The following is a 16,426-nucleotide window of genomic DNA, read 5'->3' on the forward strand; positions in this document are numbered from 1 at the left end:
TTACACACACACACACACACACACACACACACACAAGCTTGAATGCAAATTCACACCTTTTATTCCACCTACAAGTCGACACACACACACCACTACATATTACTAGAGGTAGCTGCAGAGCTTTTGGTTCCTGTGGTGGAATAATGGTGATAGAAATGTTATCTTTCTGTGTGTGTGTAGCTGAATATAATGATGTGCCTCTAAAAAGCCACGCAGACTGCAGCTAGACAGCTCATTATAAGCTGAAACACACAGGCAGGTGTTTCAAGGATAACACGGCGTGATATGCACCGGCCCATTTCACACACACACACACACAAACAGGGAAAAACACACACACACACACTGGCACACATACCGGCAGGCAGGGAGATGTCAGGAGGGGTGGGGCTCTGTCTCCCAGAGGGCCTGAGTGAGTGACATCATTGAGGACGCTTCACCATAGCAACACTGCGAGAGCCTTGACAGCATCCAAAATTCTGACACTGCATTTAGTCGGGTCTGCACCACTGCGGGGAGGTGTAACGTAAGAGGGAGACGTAGCCAGAGAAGGAGAGGAATGTGCAACGCATCAGGTCACAAAAATACCACAGCTCTCCTTTTCTTATTTTGTCTCTGCGGCACACAAACATCAGATGATGCAAGTAATCACTTTGCTAATCTGCCTCTTGAATGCATGCTAGTGGGTCAAGGGCGGAGGGAGAAAAGGCCGCCAGATAAGGAGCCACAAGACACAGGATGGATTCATTAACTGCAGCATCTCCTCTTAATGTAATCTCAAACCATCCAGCGCTGGATTAGACAGATTACACAGCAGGGACACAAATAATCTCATAAGAGGGGCCCTGTGCTTTCCTTCCCTCAATCCTCTGTAATACCATGCCAAAACAATCACAACGTACAGCGTGTAACATCTGGCCACTGTGCCACACACACATGACCCAAAATGCATGCTGGGGGGAAAACACATGTGACAATATGATGGATGCAGAGTTTAAAACATAGATGTGGGGCGAGAGCTATGAGCATGGCATTAAAATTGGCAATATTAGAGGTGCACTTCCCACTCGGACAGGTCATAATGAAAATGTATCGCTGCGTAAGGTGCATTAGCTTGAAGCCATGCCACCAAACAATACTTTTTAAAAGAATATAGTTTTTATATCATACCTTCAACTATTTTGATTTGTGTAAGTGAAACAAGAGGAGCACGTCCCCTCACTGTTTTGAAGCAACGCTCTCGCTCGTGTTTCCACGTGTCATCCCGCATCCTCAGATGAATTAAGTCAAACAGATATCAAAAGGCTGCTGTGGGGAGCTGCGACAATAAAGCAAAGCAACACGATCACCCAAACTGAGTCACAACGTCTTCTTTGAAAATACTCGATACAGAAAAAAAATATGTTGTGCTGTGCACTATGATATAACACTCAAGGGTTGATATCCTGGTGCAACAGCAACTCGCTATTTTTACTCCTCTTTCCCTTCCATCTTTTACTCTTAGACTAGGAAGAACTACGTCTTGATACATGCAAGAGGTGGCAATGTGATGATCTTTCGCCCGGGAGCTGTCTTGAAGGTGTCCGCTGCCCTCTTACTTCTGTTTCCAATCTTCACATACTTTCATTGACTAGCAGATCCGTGTTATGTGAACAAACCTTCCTTGGGTGACTATTGTGAATAATGCTACATGAGTTGAAACATGGCGGATGAGAAGCTTGTCCAAGTCTGGCTAGCGTCTACAGGGCGTTTCAAAGATGAGAAAAAAAGAATGCATTTTAGATTATGGATTGTGATTGCAGTGAAATAGATTGTTATATTGTTATTTTCTGATCACCAACCCCTAATATGTGCTATTATATATATTAATATATATAATAGTATGACCAGTTTATCATTATCCATATTGCAACCAACCTGACAGTCCACAGATACAGTCGTACTGTACATCATCATGACAAACATGCATCAACATATCACATTTTGTTACAGACTTCATTATGGAGATATATCTGGCAGTGTATCATAATGCACACCTTCATTGCTCCATATCATTTCAGGTGCTTGAATGTAATAGACTGACCTCTCCACAGGTTCAAAGAAAAATGGTTGTAACTTTGTGCCATTTTGTGCCTTTGGGAAGCCTAAAGAGACTCATACTTCAGTGTCTTGTACACTTCATTACCCTGATTGTCTCTCTTGCTCTTTTTCTTTTATTGCCTCAACCTAACTTTGTTTCCACAATTGCTCCCCTTTAAATTCTTTCACATCTTCTGTTACTCCTCGAAGCATTTCTGTCAGAAAACGTGCATACAGGTACTCCTTCCTCCATTTTCTTCACTTTCTTTACCTACTGCTTCTTCTCTATTACTCCTGCTGTTATCCATTCTTTGAACCGATCCTCAGCATTCCCTCAACTCCCTCTATGCTCTATCGAACCCAGCCTTTCTCCAACTCTTCTTATCACCGTACTCCTCCCCTCATCTCTCCCTCCTTATCCAGACCTCTCATCACCAGCCTAACCTCCTCACTCTGATCCCTGTCTTTGCCTCCCGTCTCTCCTCTGTCCTTCCCTTCTCCTCCACGGCCATCCCTCCACCTTCCCCTCCTTGCCAGACCTCTATCTCTACATCTCCTCCCCTGCTTGGAGGCGGTCTCCAGTTAAATATTAATTAGTGAGCCCCATCCCGCAGGCTGATAGGGAGCACAATGGAGAATCCCTGCATGTGCCTGCAAGCATCCCACTAATGAAAGGAGTGTGTGTGTGTGTGTGTGTGTGTACGAGAGAGAGAGAGACACACACGGAGATAGAGTGTAAGAGAGTAAAATGTGTGTTTGTGCATGTGTGTGTGAGAGATGAAAAGAGACACAGAGGGAAGATTAGATGAACACACATATCTTTATGTGTGTCTGTGTGCACACGTGCGCGTCTAAAAACAAAGGCCGGGCTCCATTGGGGGTTAGGACGGTACAGCTAATGATCTGTGTGTGTGCGTGTGTTTGATTGTCATCAGTGTGTTTTCACAGGACAGCCCCCATTCACCGACTGGTTAATCCGTATCGAACCAGCAGATATGTGTTTCAAAGCCCGTTTGAAGCATCAGTCTGCAATAATGATGCAGCGAGAGGAAGAGGACTGCTGGAAGAGCTGTGACTTTGTCCACACAGACGTGTTAAAAAAAGATTCATTTAGGTGTGAAATAGCGCAATTAAAAATCAGCTGTCCTGCTTTAATCGCATTAAAATGAGTTAACCTTAGACGAGTGTGTTGCTGGAGCAACTAGACTCGTCTTTAGCGTGAAGAAAGCAGTGTGTAATACTGTTTCAGAGAGATCAATGTGTCATTATTCTCTACCTCGGGTATTTCTTCGTGGCACGAGCGTGTCGACCTTGAAGAAGGTGGACAAAACGACTGAAATACCTGAGAATAGAATAGCTCGGCCTTGAATATCAGAGCCTTTTTCTCTCTGATACTCAAAGGAATTGTGTTTTGTGAGGTTGCAGTTTGCGTCTTTCAGTCTCGTGGCCACTGGTCCTGTTTGTTAATGCAGCTTTCCTGTATTTCACATGCAATATTAGGATTTTTGAGACTCCTCTCTTTACCGTATCACATATTATTTCAGTGTTTTATGACTTTGGCACCAGGACTTCAGGCACTGTACTGTATATCATCATTACAAAGACAGCTATACAATGAGTCGTATTAAAGCTGAAAACCAATTAGCAAAGTGTGCTTGCTGATAGTCAGCGTTTTTAGTCGCACAAAACTTCAGGGATGACAATATCGTCCAGTCCACTACTTTGATTCAGACTGAACTATCTCAACAACTGTCGGACACATTTGGTAGATAATCATGGTGTCACTTCCTTCTGACTTTGGTAATCCTGCAGCACCTTTCTCTACAGTAAAAGTATTCACCTCTTCAGTGAAATACCTGAACATTAACTATGGCACAAAAATTTGTAACAGACATTCATGGTCTCCAGAGGATGAAGCCAACTGACTTTGATGATCAACTGACTTTTCGTCAAGGCTACCATGAGATTAGTCTGGCATAGTCTCACTAGAGACTTTGGGCGACAAAGGCAGCTAACTTCCAGTTTAGCGTCTGGCTAACTTCAATAGAGATTATATGATTTCATCTTTGTGGCTCTTCTAGACTTTTCAAATTTGATCGGACTCAGTGGCTCAAATCATGACTTTGTGGGTCGCTGCTTTCGCAATATAAGCTTATGGGGAAAAGTCTTTTTGGGCCCTAGTGCGTCACGTGACGTTGTAATGACACGGTTTGGCCACTACAAAAATTGTCTTTAAAGCCTGTTCGTGGGAGCTTGGTACCATTAGCGACCAGGGTAAGGGTAGCCTAACTTGCCATTTTCAGGGCGATGGCTGCTAGCTCTGAAGTTGTTGCTGCTGTTTCCTGTAGAGACAGGGATTTTGAAAACACTAACAAGCAGATAGCAAAAGGGAGGAGAATGCTGACCGAAACCCCTAGCTTATACCCATAGATGACCCATGGAAGACTCTATCCTCTATCTAGGGTCAAATCTAAGTCATATTTTCAGATGACTATGTGCAGTAAAAAGATGTATTGCATATCTGGGGCCTTTTTTTTTTCTTTGGTGACCTAAATAATCTTATTTATATAATGATCCAGGATAGAAACAGCCTTCCAGTTTACTCTCTGTATGAACTTTGTGTGTGTCTGTGCCAGTGAAGGAACAGTAACCGACGACTTTCCAGGGGTGTGTGACTGAGGGCCTGACAGTTTACACCCCCTCTCATTTACAGAGGCGCCACAATAATTCAATCTACTGTAATAGTCTCACACACACACACACACACACACAGACTTACGAACATGCGGCCACAGGGCACTGCCTTGATTTAATCAGGCAGCGCACAGACGCATCCAGATTTTGGAAATTCAAACCATTCGCATAATCAAACATGCAATAACGCACAGACACACAGCTGAGCCCCTTCACACACACACACACACACACACACACACACACACACACACACACTGATTTTTCTGTCGTGTGCCAGATATACGTTAATAAACCTTATATGAACCAACCCCCTCCTGCCTCTCTTGTCAAAGCAGCACCAAACCACTAAATGGGACAGGAGACAAAGCAGGGCTGGGCTGCAGGCGAAAACAAATGCACACAATCACAGAACAAGCAGCCACACACACTCAAACTGAGAGATTAGCTGCTTAATAAAACAGCGTGGTCAGGCCTGTTTTTTTTTTTTTTATTAACCAACCCAAACCCTTTTAAAACTGTTTTTTACATCTTTCACTAAAAGTCACGAAAACAAAACAGTAGATATTGCTTGACCAGGCATGCTTCCACGTGAAATATTAATAATGATGGATAATTTAATGATAAAGCCTGAAAGATGAATATATTCCCCTCAACGCTTCATCCTTTTTTTCTCACTGATTGCTTATTTTCTTTGAGCATATTCAGATCATCTCAGCTTGTCTGTCTTTGTCTCCTTTTCATTTTCATATTTATTTTTGATAATATGTATCTGAGTCAAAAAGTGTACACGTGTCTGAGCGTGCACACGTGACACACCGGGCGGGGGGGAGTCACTGGCCTGGTCTCCACCATTATAACAGGGAACACTAAGGCCTCCTCCTGATTTAAACATCAGCTGTCATAAATGTTTCAGAGAAATGGAAGGAGATGGAGGGATTGCTGGCAGCTTTCAGGGGGTGGGTGGGGCAGTGGGTGGTGATGGGAGGGGCTGTTGTGGTGAGAGAGGGAAAGCGGAAACAAATTTGGGTGACAAAACATGGATGAGGTTTGAAAAAAGGCAGACAGTTGGTGTTTGACAAAAGTACCAGTTAAAGGGGCAACCTATAGTGCAAGTTAAAAATAAATGGAACCATGCCGCTAAATTATAAGAACGGTAATCGCAACGCTCACTTTGAACTAATCACTCAAAAATTGATTGACAGGCCTTTTAACACAGCTGAGTTTCTACACAGTGTTTTATGGCAGAGGTGGGTCACCTCGCCTGAAATAAAGACCACATCACTAACTTCATAAAAATTTCATACACTTTTGTGAAATAATACATAAACCTTCAGGGATAAAGAGCAGAGACACTGTCACCCCATTTGTACCTGGTATTACAGGTCCCGTATTGTAGAAAGTGAGATTTCCATGTCATTTTTGATTATAAAGCAGGTCTAGGTGTTATATAATACTGTTAAGGTGTCAAAAATGCTCAATCCACAGACAGCCCGAGTTCTGTTTATATTTAAACTGTGCCTTCAAGACGTCTGTAAGATTGTAATGTCACAACTATACAGTCACCTCCCTCAGCAAAGTCCCAAATATGGCTGTGGTTGCAAAAACTCTGGCATTGCTGATGCAGAAACACAGTAGGCAGCGCCTGCTCAGGCCTGTGAGAGCTGACCAGTCAAAGTAAAGCAGGCTTTTTGGGAGGGGGCCTTAAAAAGACAGGCACTACAATGGAGTGTTCATACAGAGGGTGAATAGAGGTGTTGTAGCCAGGGATGGTACAAGAAAAATAATGTGTTGTTTTTGTTTTAAAGCATGTGAATATTTTCTAGTAGACACCCAAAATAAAAGTATGAACCTGGATACATAATCCGGATAAGGAAAAAACACATAATAATGCAAGGTGTAAATGCATCATAATCGGATTGTGATCTGATCAGCCCGACCACATCCAGAGGTAGTCTGGCTTTCATTGTGTTCTTAGCTAGGTGTAAACACAATCTGTACAACGAGCTGGCACCAGTGCACAACATAAAATACAGATGTTTGTTTATAGCTAACATAAAATATAAGCTGTTGTTCAAAGTCAGGGCAAGCGAGCAAAAGGGAATTAATGATTATAAGCCTATTCAGAAAGTGCCAGAAGATGTTTTATTTAACAGAAATGAATGACAAATAAAAGCAAACTGGGTGGAAATTAACGATTTAGTTTAACAAATAACTGTGTGGGCGACGGTGTGCATTGTACTCATCTGTGCAGCTGATCTGCTATTAACAAAGAACATAATTTAGGCCCCATCTAGTCACAGAATAACCACAAGCTGGCACTATAACGCTCCAGTAAAGGGCTGAGCGGTATAAAATCTTCTCAAAAGCACTTCATAAATGCTAGGACTGGGCGACAAAATCAAATATCACAATATTTTTGACGAAATGCCACAATATTGATCGATTTAACCCCATTGTAGGGATGGCTATTGGTACCTTCACAAAATATTAAGGAAGGAATATAAAGGAATAACTCAATGCTTTTCAGGAATTAGGACGGGGAACAAAAAGTCAACAAAACTGTGATTTCTTAAGTGCGTCTGGCTGATTTGCCGTCACTTCAAATTACTCACACACAGGTTTTGCAATGTAAGACAAACCAGCCCCAGACTCCCTTAAAACAGTTTTATTGAGTTAAGGGAAACTTTGGTGGACGGCTCACCACTAACACTGCTGAACAACAGCTGAATGAAGTTTATAAATGTCTTCTGATGCTATTAAAGTTTTGTTTACACCAGTTGTGTTTATATACACAGCTGTAAAACAAGTCTGTATTCTCAATTATGAGAAACTTGCAAAAAAATACAGACATCTGTATTCAAACCCTTTGATTAAATCTGTGACTGTAATCAAAATTTATGAGGTCACAAACTATTTACATGCTGCCTCCAACATTCTAACAAGGGAGGCAGTGTTGTGGGATTTAACTATAGTCAATTTGTTGTGGTCGGGGGGAGTCGGATTTATTTGTTTTACAAAAGGAATGCAGGTCAGGGTCATACGAGAGGGCTTTTACCACCTTGCCTGTGATGTAAAATCAATAAATAAACAGATTCCAAGAGCTCGACAGCTCCCTTTAGTCTTTTCCTTCCCTCCCTCGTTTTCTTCCTTCCTTTTCCACTACACTTTCTCGCTCTCACTTCCCACTTTTGCTCTTTACGTGTTGGTGTTACACATTATGCATGAAGCCCTATCATCAATAACCAAGGTCATGAAACAGCTCCACATGCTTCACAACTCGAGTGCATGGCCCCACCTACTGGCTGCAGCGCACACTGACAGCGCTGACATTAGCACCCCCTCACTCCGAATTCAATTAGCCAAATGGCAGACTGAATTAGGTTAAATGCAGAGTGAGCCTGCTGAAATGAGCATAACTGTTGAAGACTAGGGGCTAATAATGAGCCACAATTACCTCTGAGCGCCCACAATAAAAAATCTAATTCAATAATGTGGGAGAGAGACGAGCAAATTCAAAACCGAGATGCTCGTGCAGGCCGAAAAACTACAACTCATATCTGCTGGCATCTCAGGTATTACATGTGTGTCACGGACAGAAAGAGACAGAGTGATGAGACAGTAAAAATTCTAGATTATTATGGCAGTAAGAGGCTGAAAAGTGCACATTAAAGGGACAGTTCAGCCTAAAATCGATAAGACATTTTTCCTCTTACATGTCAGGCTATGTGTCCGTCTTGTGTGAGTTTTGGAGGCATGGCTGTAGAGATGTCTGCCTTCTCTACAATATAATTAAACTAGCAGGCACTCGGCTTGTTGAGCTCAAAGCGCCAAAAGAATACATTTGGATAACTCAGCAGCAATAGACCGCATTCACACAGCGTCCATTTTCCTCTGACATCACAGTCAGGGTGGGAGGCTTGAAATGTCATAATGCTGTCTTCCAGGTTTCAAGTCGTATAAATGTAGAAAATCTAACAAATTGTCATCATTTCACTGCTTCCTGATTGACCAGCAACTGAAATAGAATGCATAATGAAAATCCAGAGGGCCATAGGGCCATATTTCAAGGTAGAATAACATATTTGATAGCCCGTTATGTACATACATGTACATACAGCTAACAGCTAGCTAATGTTAGCTGTATTTATTTATTATTTTTTATTATTTTTATTTTTTTTGGCTCTTTGAACACCACAAGCAGAGTGTCATTTAGTTCCATTATAATCAAGAGAGGGCAGACATCTCTACAGCTGACATCTCAAAAACTTGGCATATTCACACCAAAACAATCTAGATGGATAAATAGCACTACAGGTAAGATTTGAAATTTTGATTTTGTAGAGAATGGTCCCTTTAGTCTGTACAATCTGGCCACACATTCACATTCACATTCACACAGATACAGTAGAAGAGGACAGGACAAGGACACACAGAGATGCAGGCTTACCTGGACGTATTCCGCCTGGCTCTGCACTGGCTCCATGTGGCTGAAGAAACAAGGAGCAAAAGGAGATGAAACGGGCGAAATGTTCGGTGATGTCTGAGCAGGAAAAAGGCTGTAACCCTTTACACACACTCATGGACTTTTTTGTTTGATCTGGTCTTGTAACAGGTGCAGTGCATGTTACAACGGACAAGAGGCATGTCTGTATTCCCATGACCCGCTCCAGTGACTAACATGCTGTTTCAGTTGAGCTTCGTGGAAAAAAACAGACAGGAAACAAACCCCAAGTGAGAAACCAAGATTGGTGAATATGGAGCCGCCTCTCAAACCTCTCGGGCACCATAACTCTCACTTTAATGCTCATGATGGATCTGTATCAAGTGTCAAAAACCCCGCTGTGCTGAAGTCTTGGGAGCCATGCTGCGGGTTCTTGCCGTGCAGCTTTGTGATACGGAGCGAGCATGAGCTAAAGGGGCAATTACACTCCCAGACAAGCTTTAAGATCAATCAGCGCGGCTCCCAACTGCACGATGGGTCTCGTAGGGCCCAGAGCGAAGCCGTGTTACACATGACCACGGAGAGGCCAGATCAAAGGGTCCCATCGTGGCAGTGGGCTCGGGAATGTTAATAGGTCCCACGGCAGAGGAGCTCTACATTCCCCTCCTAAGCTGCTCCTGTGCTTAAGCCTTGTGAAAAAGAAAACAGCTGAACAAATGTGAAATATTCCCCTCCATCATTTGCACTGATAACGTCATTTATTGAAAAAAGAATGCCACTGAGTCAGCTTTGGATTAATAATAATAAATATTCTAGATGCAAAAACAATTGCTCCACATAATCTCATGCAAACTCCCTTGCAGCTGTTTGATTACTGCAGTAAGCCGATCTTTTTTTCAATTGTTAAATAACTTTTCCGACAAAAACAAGCAAGTTTTTGAATTTGTTGCAACTGACTATAAGCAGCAGAGTAAACTACAGGGGCTGTTTGAAACATTTACACTTATCCTGAAACTCTTGAACTTACATTGTATGAGCTGACTGTTATATTTGACTTTACTTCTATTATTAGCAGCCCAAAATGGAGGAAGATGTGCAGACATGCTAGGGACATAGGAGGACATATAAATAAATCAAGCATGACTATAAATTAGCATTAAAATGTGCAATATCTGGGAATTTTGGATTAAAACATTCAAAACTTAACTAAAATGATCAAAAGAATGCTAAGGAATTACAGTTTTGACGTTATATAAACAGAATACAGTTAGCAATATGCTTTCCCTATTTGTTGGCAGTATGAGTTCAACAGGTGGCCAATTCTTACATAGTGCACCTTTAATGGCTGTATTTTTATTGCCAGTTAATCAGCAGGTTATTTTCTTTCAGTTATCAGCTTTGTCTTAAAAAATGTGTAATAGTAAAAAATGCTCAACAAAATGTAACAAGGCGAAGTGTTTGATAACCACATTAGAGGGATAATTGCAAAGAAGATGTGTTGATAACCGCTGATATATCAACATTGGTACTTTTCACTCCTTAATATCGGTATTGGTCAGGCTCCAGTAACGAAAAGCATCGAATCTACACATTTGAAATGCTGAAACTAGGAAATGTTCTATGTAGTTCTGAGGAATCAGAAGATTAAGCTTCTTCATTGACTGATTTTTTTTATGCCAAAACAAACTAAATAAACAAACTCTGAATAAACTGAATATACAGACTGACCCTAAAGGACAACACAATTTCACACTGTTTTACTTTGTTTATATGTGGCGGACCCTGCCACCTTTCTAGCTTCAAACAGTGTTTCCTCTGAGAACAGCTTGTTTATTCAGTTATGGAAAAAGTAAATATTTCTCAGTTTGTATTTTTACCTCATTAATATTGGAGTTTGAATTTCTTCTCGAAAACTACATAATGCCCCTTTACCCCATTAACTGACTAACAGTTTCAGCTCTAGTTAAACACGAGCTAACACAGAGGGCATCCTTTCCAAATTAGTGTCCAACAAGGGAGCTGACAAGCTTAGCTCCATGTGGCACCATGAGGCACAAGACCAACCCCATAATCAAACCAGCTGAGCTGACAGAAACACCGTGACAGTGTGTAATTTCAGAGCCACAACTTACCAGCCACCAAAGGCACCACCAACACAGCCTGAGAATGAGCTGAAATTGGATTTTCTGCAGAAAAGCAGGCAGGCCCAGGCAAAGGAGTGACGGTCTGCAGTGTGGCCGTGGTGCGGAGAAGAGAGAGGAATGGACGGTTCGGATGTGTGGACCTGTGATTTAATGCACAGGGCTCTTTGATGTGCACACACTGAACCTCACTGCACCGTACAGCTGGATTTCCCACGGTCCCCGGCCTGAACTAATGGGCTGATGCTGCACGCTCGCACACGCGCGCCTGCGCACACGCATGCACGTACACACGCGGAGCAAATTCCACTGTAACGTGATACGCGCGCGCTGCTATCATGCAAAGGATGTTGGAGGCACAGAGACCTTGGCATGTCATGGGAAAGCGGCGAGGAGGAGGAGGAGGAAGAGGAGAGGAGCACCTTCGCTTCTTCTCCCCTCAAACTATTCAACAAACTTCTGACTTTGTTGATGAAGCATCTCCGGCGTTATGAAACGCACACAATGAGCACACAGGAGGCGCATTTGTGTCGGGCTCCTGTGTGTCAGAGAACAGATCGATGCAAAATAAGAAAAACATCACAACAGCAGCGCGGCGGCTCTCCAGCAGCAGCTGATCAATAGAAGGAATCGATGTTACCTGCAGCCCTTTAACAAGTGGAGTAATGAGAGCTGTTATCTTCTCGCCTCACACCCATCGCCTCAGAAGAGTCCTGTCCACAGCAAAGTCAGCACCAACTGTGAAGTGTGAACCCTCTAAACTTCCCTGAGAGCTCTGCGCCCCAGAGCATGGCCGCATTAATCTGTTATGAAGGGCCCGGGGCAAGTATGTACAGCTGAGCCCCCATTAACCCACCTTTCATTCACCCTCTCAGATTTACTGTGTGGTAATTTTGTTGAATCATTGAAGACAGCTGTGAAAGAAGTACTGAGATCCTGCGCTTGAGTAAAGGTGCCTATGAATTAAAAGAGGAAAAATCTACTTAGTACTGAAAGTTAATTAACTTTTTCTACAAAAAAATGGCCTCTGTGACGCATGATTACATAGTCATGTTAGAAATAGTACTGATGCATCAATGTAAAAGCAGCCTTTTGCTAATGCAGCTGGTCGAGGTGGAGCTAGTTTTAATAGCTTTAGCGGTTTAGTTCAGTAATTCAAAGACAAGGGTTATAAAACCATGTATAGAGGGGAAATCTCCCTTTAGTGGAAATGCCAACAACTGAGAGAAATGTGACGAGTGGCCCCAACCACACACAAGCTAAATAAGTTGGGAATAACTCATTTAATCTTCATCAGCCTTGGACTGTATCAACTATCATCTGATGACGAGTTAGCCTCTGGGGGAAACACCCAGTGTTTTGGGGGTTTTCCAGTGTAGCCAGGGGACTTGAAATGCAAGAATAAATGCAAGGCGATATTTTGGCTGATCTCTTAAAACAGATATATATACTCATACAGATACATTTTTAAAAAGCTAAATCATCGATGCCTACAGATTCTGCATTCAAATACAAATATTCGGTCGTTAGTTTATGTTAACAGACTCCATTTCTAAAATAACAGTAGCTATTTTTGCTCTCTGTTGGCGGAGAGATGCACTGAGAGGAGTCACTACTCCAACATTTTCAATAATCTGCCACAAACAACATTAAACTCCATAAAACAGGAGCTTCAGGGGAGAGTTGACCACTTTGGAAACCCAATCTTGGCACAGACTCTACCTGTTTAGGATCCAATTGCATCAAACCCTCATTGTTTAAGTATGGTGGGGACAATCATTGTACAGATAACCAACTACTTAAAACACATAGTCTGCAATCATGAGTTCATAGATTTGTTCAAGCTTCGACTGTTTTTCTGTGTGACCTTCACATAGTTTCATTACAACTTTCACTAGCAAGGCAATAGCCTACTGTGTATACCAAGAAGATCTGGGACAACCCCCCCAGTCAGTAACCTTTCCTACTTCAAAAAGACAAAACGAGTGAAAGTGAACTGTTGACATCTAAGACAATTTATGAAAGATAAAGAATTACCAGTAAATGCTGTCAGAGCTTTGCTTTCCTCTGACGGCTCCTGCTGTCAGATCTCTGCTCTCAGCCTCCTCCTTTGGTTCTGACACAGGTCCGGACTCCTCCCCATCACACTCTATCCCATCACACTCTACCCCATCACACTCTATCCCATCACACTCTACCCCATCACACTCTATCAGATCATCCTCATGAGTCTGATCGATCTCCTGGCTGAGTGGCGTTGATGAAGTCTCTTCAGGTTTCAAGCCTGCGCCTGCCTGAGTGATACTTTGCTCGTCACCAGTCGCTGGTTGAAGTGCAGAACTTGAGCCACCAGATGGCGACACTTCTTCACAGGCAGCTGTGGGTCCTGAGATGGGGTTTTGAGTGTTTGTAGCATTATTTTCAGGTATAGGTTCAGGCTTGGTCTTGGGATCAGGGAGAGAGTCTCGGCCGAGCCCAGTGTCAGCTTTAACTTCATCCTCAGACACTGAGACAAGTGAGAGCCTTCGGGGCACACGGTCTTGGTTCCCTGCAGGTCGCTGGCTTTGACTTCTGCTGATGCTGCTTTTGTCTTTACTCTTCTTGCTGCTGGAGCCTCCTACAGAAGAGGGTGACATCAGAAATAAACACCAAAGCAGAAAAGGACATGGAGCAGCAGAGAAAAACATCCATAAATTCCACTTTCTGATGCTTTACCTTTATTACCCTTGTCTCTCCTCTTCATCAGTAGCCGTGGCAGCGTACCCATGTGCGTATAGCTCTCACTGGAGCGGACATAGCTGGCTGTGCGAGGACGCATGGCACCCATGTCGTCCACCGTTGCCTCAACAACTGGAGCCAGGATGGACCCGGTGCCACAGTCAGTGCCATCTCCTGCTCCAGACTTGGACGGAGAGGACTTGGAGTCTGATTTCTCAGAGGAGCGGCGGAAAGAGAGGTTGGTGAGGCTACCAAACCACTTGAAACCTTGAGAGGTGAACAGAAAGAAGTAGAAAGGATTATTATGTTGCAAGAAAACAATGATGTTGGTCCACGTGGTTGGACGTCAGTCTGTCTTGTATGTCTAGGATGTTTTGTTAGGGTTTCTGTACTCACTGTACCTCCTCATCCTCATGCCAAAGCTCATTTGGATTTTTAAAACTATCACTATAACTGTAATTCATGAGTATGGGGTACAGTTTGGTTTTCAAAACTTTCATTTACCTCTGTTTTTATCCCAAAAAAAATGCTCTGAGATATTTTTTCTCAGCAGTTGGCAAATACTAAAAAGCTAAAAAGAGTCAATATAAGATTGCTAATATTGCTCTGTGTCTGCTAGATGTGTAAACAGGCAATTGTTTGCTAAGAACTCCATCATAACAACTTTATAAGTTAAGTTTATGTGTCAGATGTTGTGATTTCAGCTTGCTCTGCTGCCTCCATGTGGCAGAAAGCAAAAAATGCAGCTTTAATAAACAAGTTCCTCTCTCTCTGCCCAGCTGTTACAGCAGAAATCCCCTTTGCAGAGTTTTGGTATGCATGTGAATGTGCGTGTGTGTATGAGTGTGTAGGTACATATGGTCCTGCTCGGTAGTCTTTGTGTGTCACTACCTGTAGGCATGCAAGTGTTTTGCTTTTTATCTGACAGTCCTACTTTAACAGAACATTTTCTGTACATTATTTGAATCACATAGTGCAGAGGTTTTTAAAGTGGGAGGCTCTGTGAATGAAAGCAGAAAAAAATAATCTATGATATGATATATTAAAAGGAGATCACGTAGAATAGCCTGAATGTGTGTGATTTAGTTTAAAAGATAGTTCACAGGTAGTTATATTTTACTGTTTTTCCCACTTTCTCAGAGTCAGAAACTAATAAATGTCTTCAGATATTATGTTAGTCAACAATAATAGGCTGTCTTGGCTCATTTGTTGAGTGTCTATGAGATCAAATGACATAATAATGATCCCAGAGGCATCCAGGAATTGAGTGAAACTAAATAAGCCACTAATTTTTTTCCAAGCTTTGTCTGATGAGAGGCCCACAGTCTAAGATTTTGAAAAGCCCTGATGCAATGTACATAAATAAAATATAATAAACACTTGATAACTTCATTGACTTAAATACAAATCAAAACAAGTGTCTTAAATAGCCTCTATTTATTGTTGTGCAAGTCCTCTTTTTTCACGAGAAATCATTTCAAGTTCAAGCTGCAAGTTGATTTTTGCATGTCACAATCATAAAAATGCTGCAAAACTGGCATCTGACACTGGTTCACCAAAATGTGCCCACACTAGCCGCCTCAACGTGTAAACACAAGTGCAGCTGGTCTGAACACACAAACACACACATGCTACTCACTCAGTTTCCGTAGGCTCATGTTGTGGCTGCAGTGTGCATGAAAGATCAACTGCAGGTGGGTGACAGATGGATCATCTGAGAGGGGATGCAGTAGAACAGAGAAGGAGAACCCGAGAGGGAGGATCACTTCTTGTTGAAGGTAGAAGAAACCACAGTTCCTCTCTGCGGGTGAGACACTGCACACAAGTTTGCATGTGTGGGAGAGAGATGAGAGGCAGTGATAGGGGCAGGGCGGGCCGTGACACTTCCTGTGTAAAGCTGAGGGGGCCAATGGTAAGAGGAAATGAAAAGATGAGATGAGATGACAGGGTAAAAATATGAATATGAAACAGGGTGTTGATCAGACCTACAACTGATAAACAGATTGGTGACTTTGTCCCACTGACATACAAAGCAGGTTATAAACTAATCCAGAGGTAATGATGACTATGACCTTTGATATAATTTATTATTTCTTCCAGCTTGGAGTCCTTTAATCTTCCCGTTGCTGCTTGTATACATAGTTAATGTTTGATTCTTTGTCTTTCATAATGCTGCTGCACACTAAGGCATTATGAGGATGTACTTGCACTTTGCTTGACTTTACTAAGAATTGAATAAATGTGGAAGCATATGTATGTGGTAATAGGGCATGTTGCTGTGTGTTAGCATGTCTCTGTTCACTGCAAGACATCCTGCAGAGCACCCAGAATTTCTGTGAATGTGGGTGAG

The 16,426-nt window shown here is 42.4% G+C and overlaps 1 protein-coding gene across 2 annotated transcripts in view; it reads right to left on the reverse strand.

Moving 5' to 3' along the window:
• The window catches only part of sh2d3ca (SH2 domain containing 3Ca), a 56,951-nt gene extending 41,062 nt beyond the window's left edge, over positions 1-15,889 (reverse strand). Inside the window, exons 1-4 of one of the 2 annotated variants that reach the window (XM_073478722.1) lie at positions 15,716-15,889; positions 14,074-14,343; positions 13,396-13,975; positions 9,224-9,263 (exon numbers count right to left, since the gene is read on the reverse strand). In XM_073478722.1, coding sequence (XP_073334823.1) covers positions 9,224-9,263; positions 13,396-13,975; positions 14,074-14,343; positions 15,716-15,734 — 909 coding nt within the window. In that variant the 5' untranslated portion in view covers positions 15,735-15,889. The remainder of the gene's footprint in view (positions 1-9,223; positions 9,264-13,395; positions 13,976-14,073; positions 14,344-15,715) is intronic. The other variant, XM_073478721.1, reaches the window with a different exon arrangement.
• Between the last annotated feature and the right edge of the window lie 537 nt (positions 15,890-16,426).

This window comes from Pagrus major, chromosome 12 (assembly GCF_040436345.1).
Source record: "Pagrus major chromosome 12, Pma_NU_1.0".
In the NCBI taxonomy this organism is placed as follows: Eukaryota; Metazoa; Chordata; class Actinopteri; order Spariformes; family Sparidae; genus Pagrus; species Pagrus major.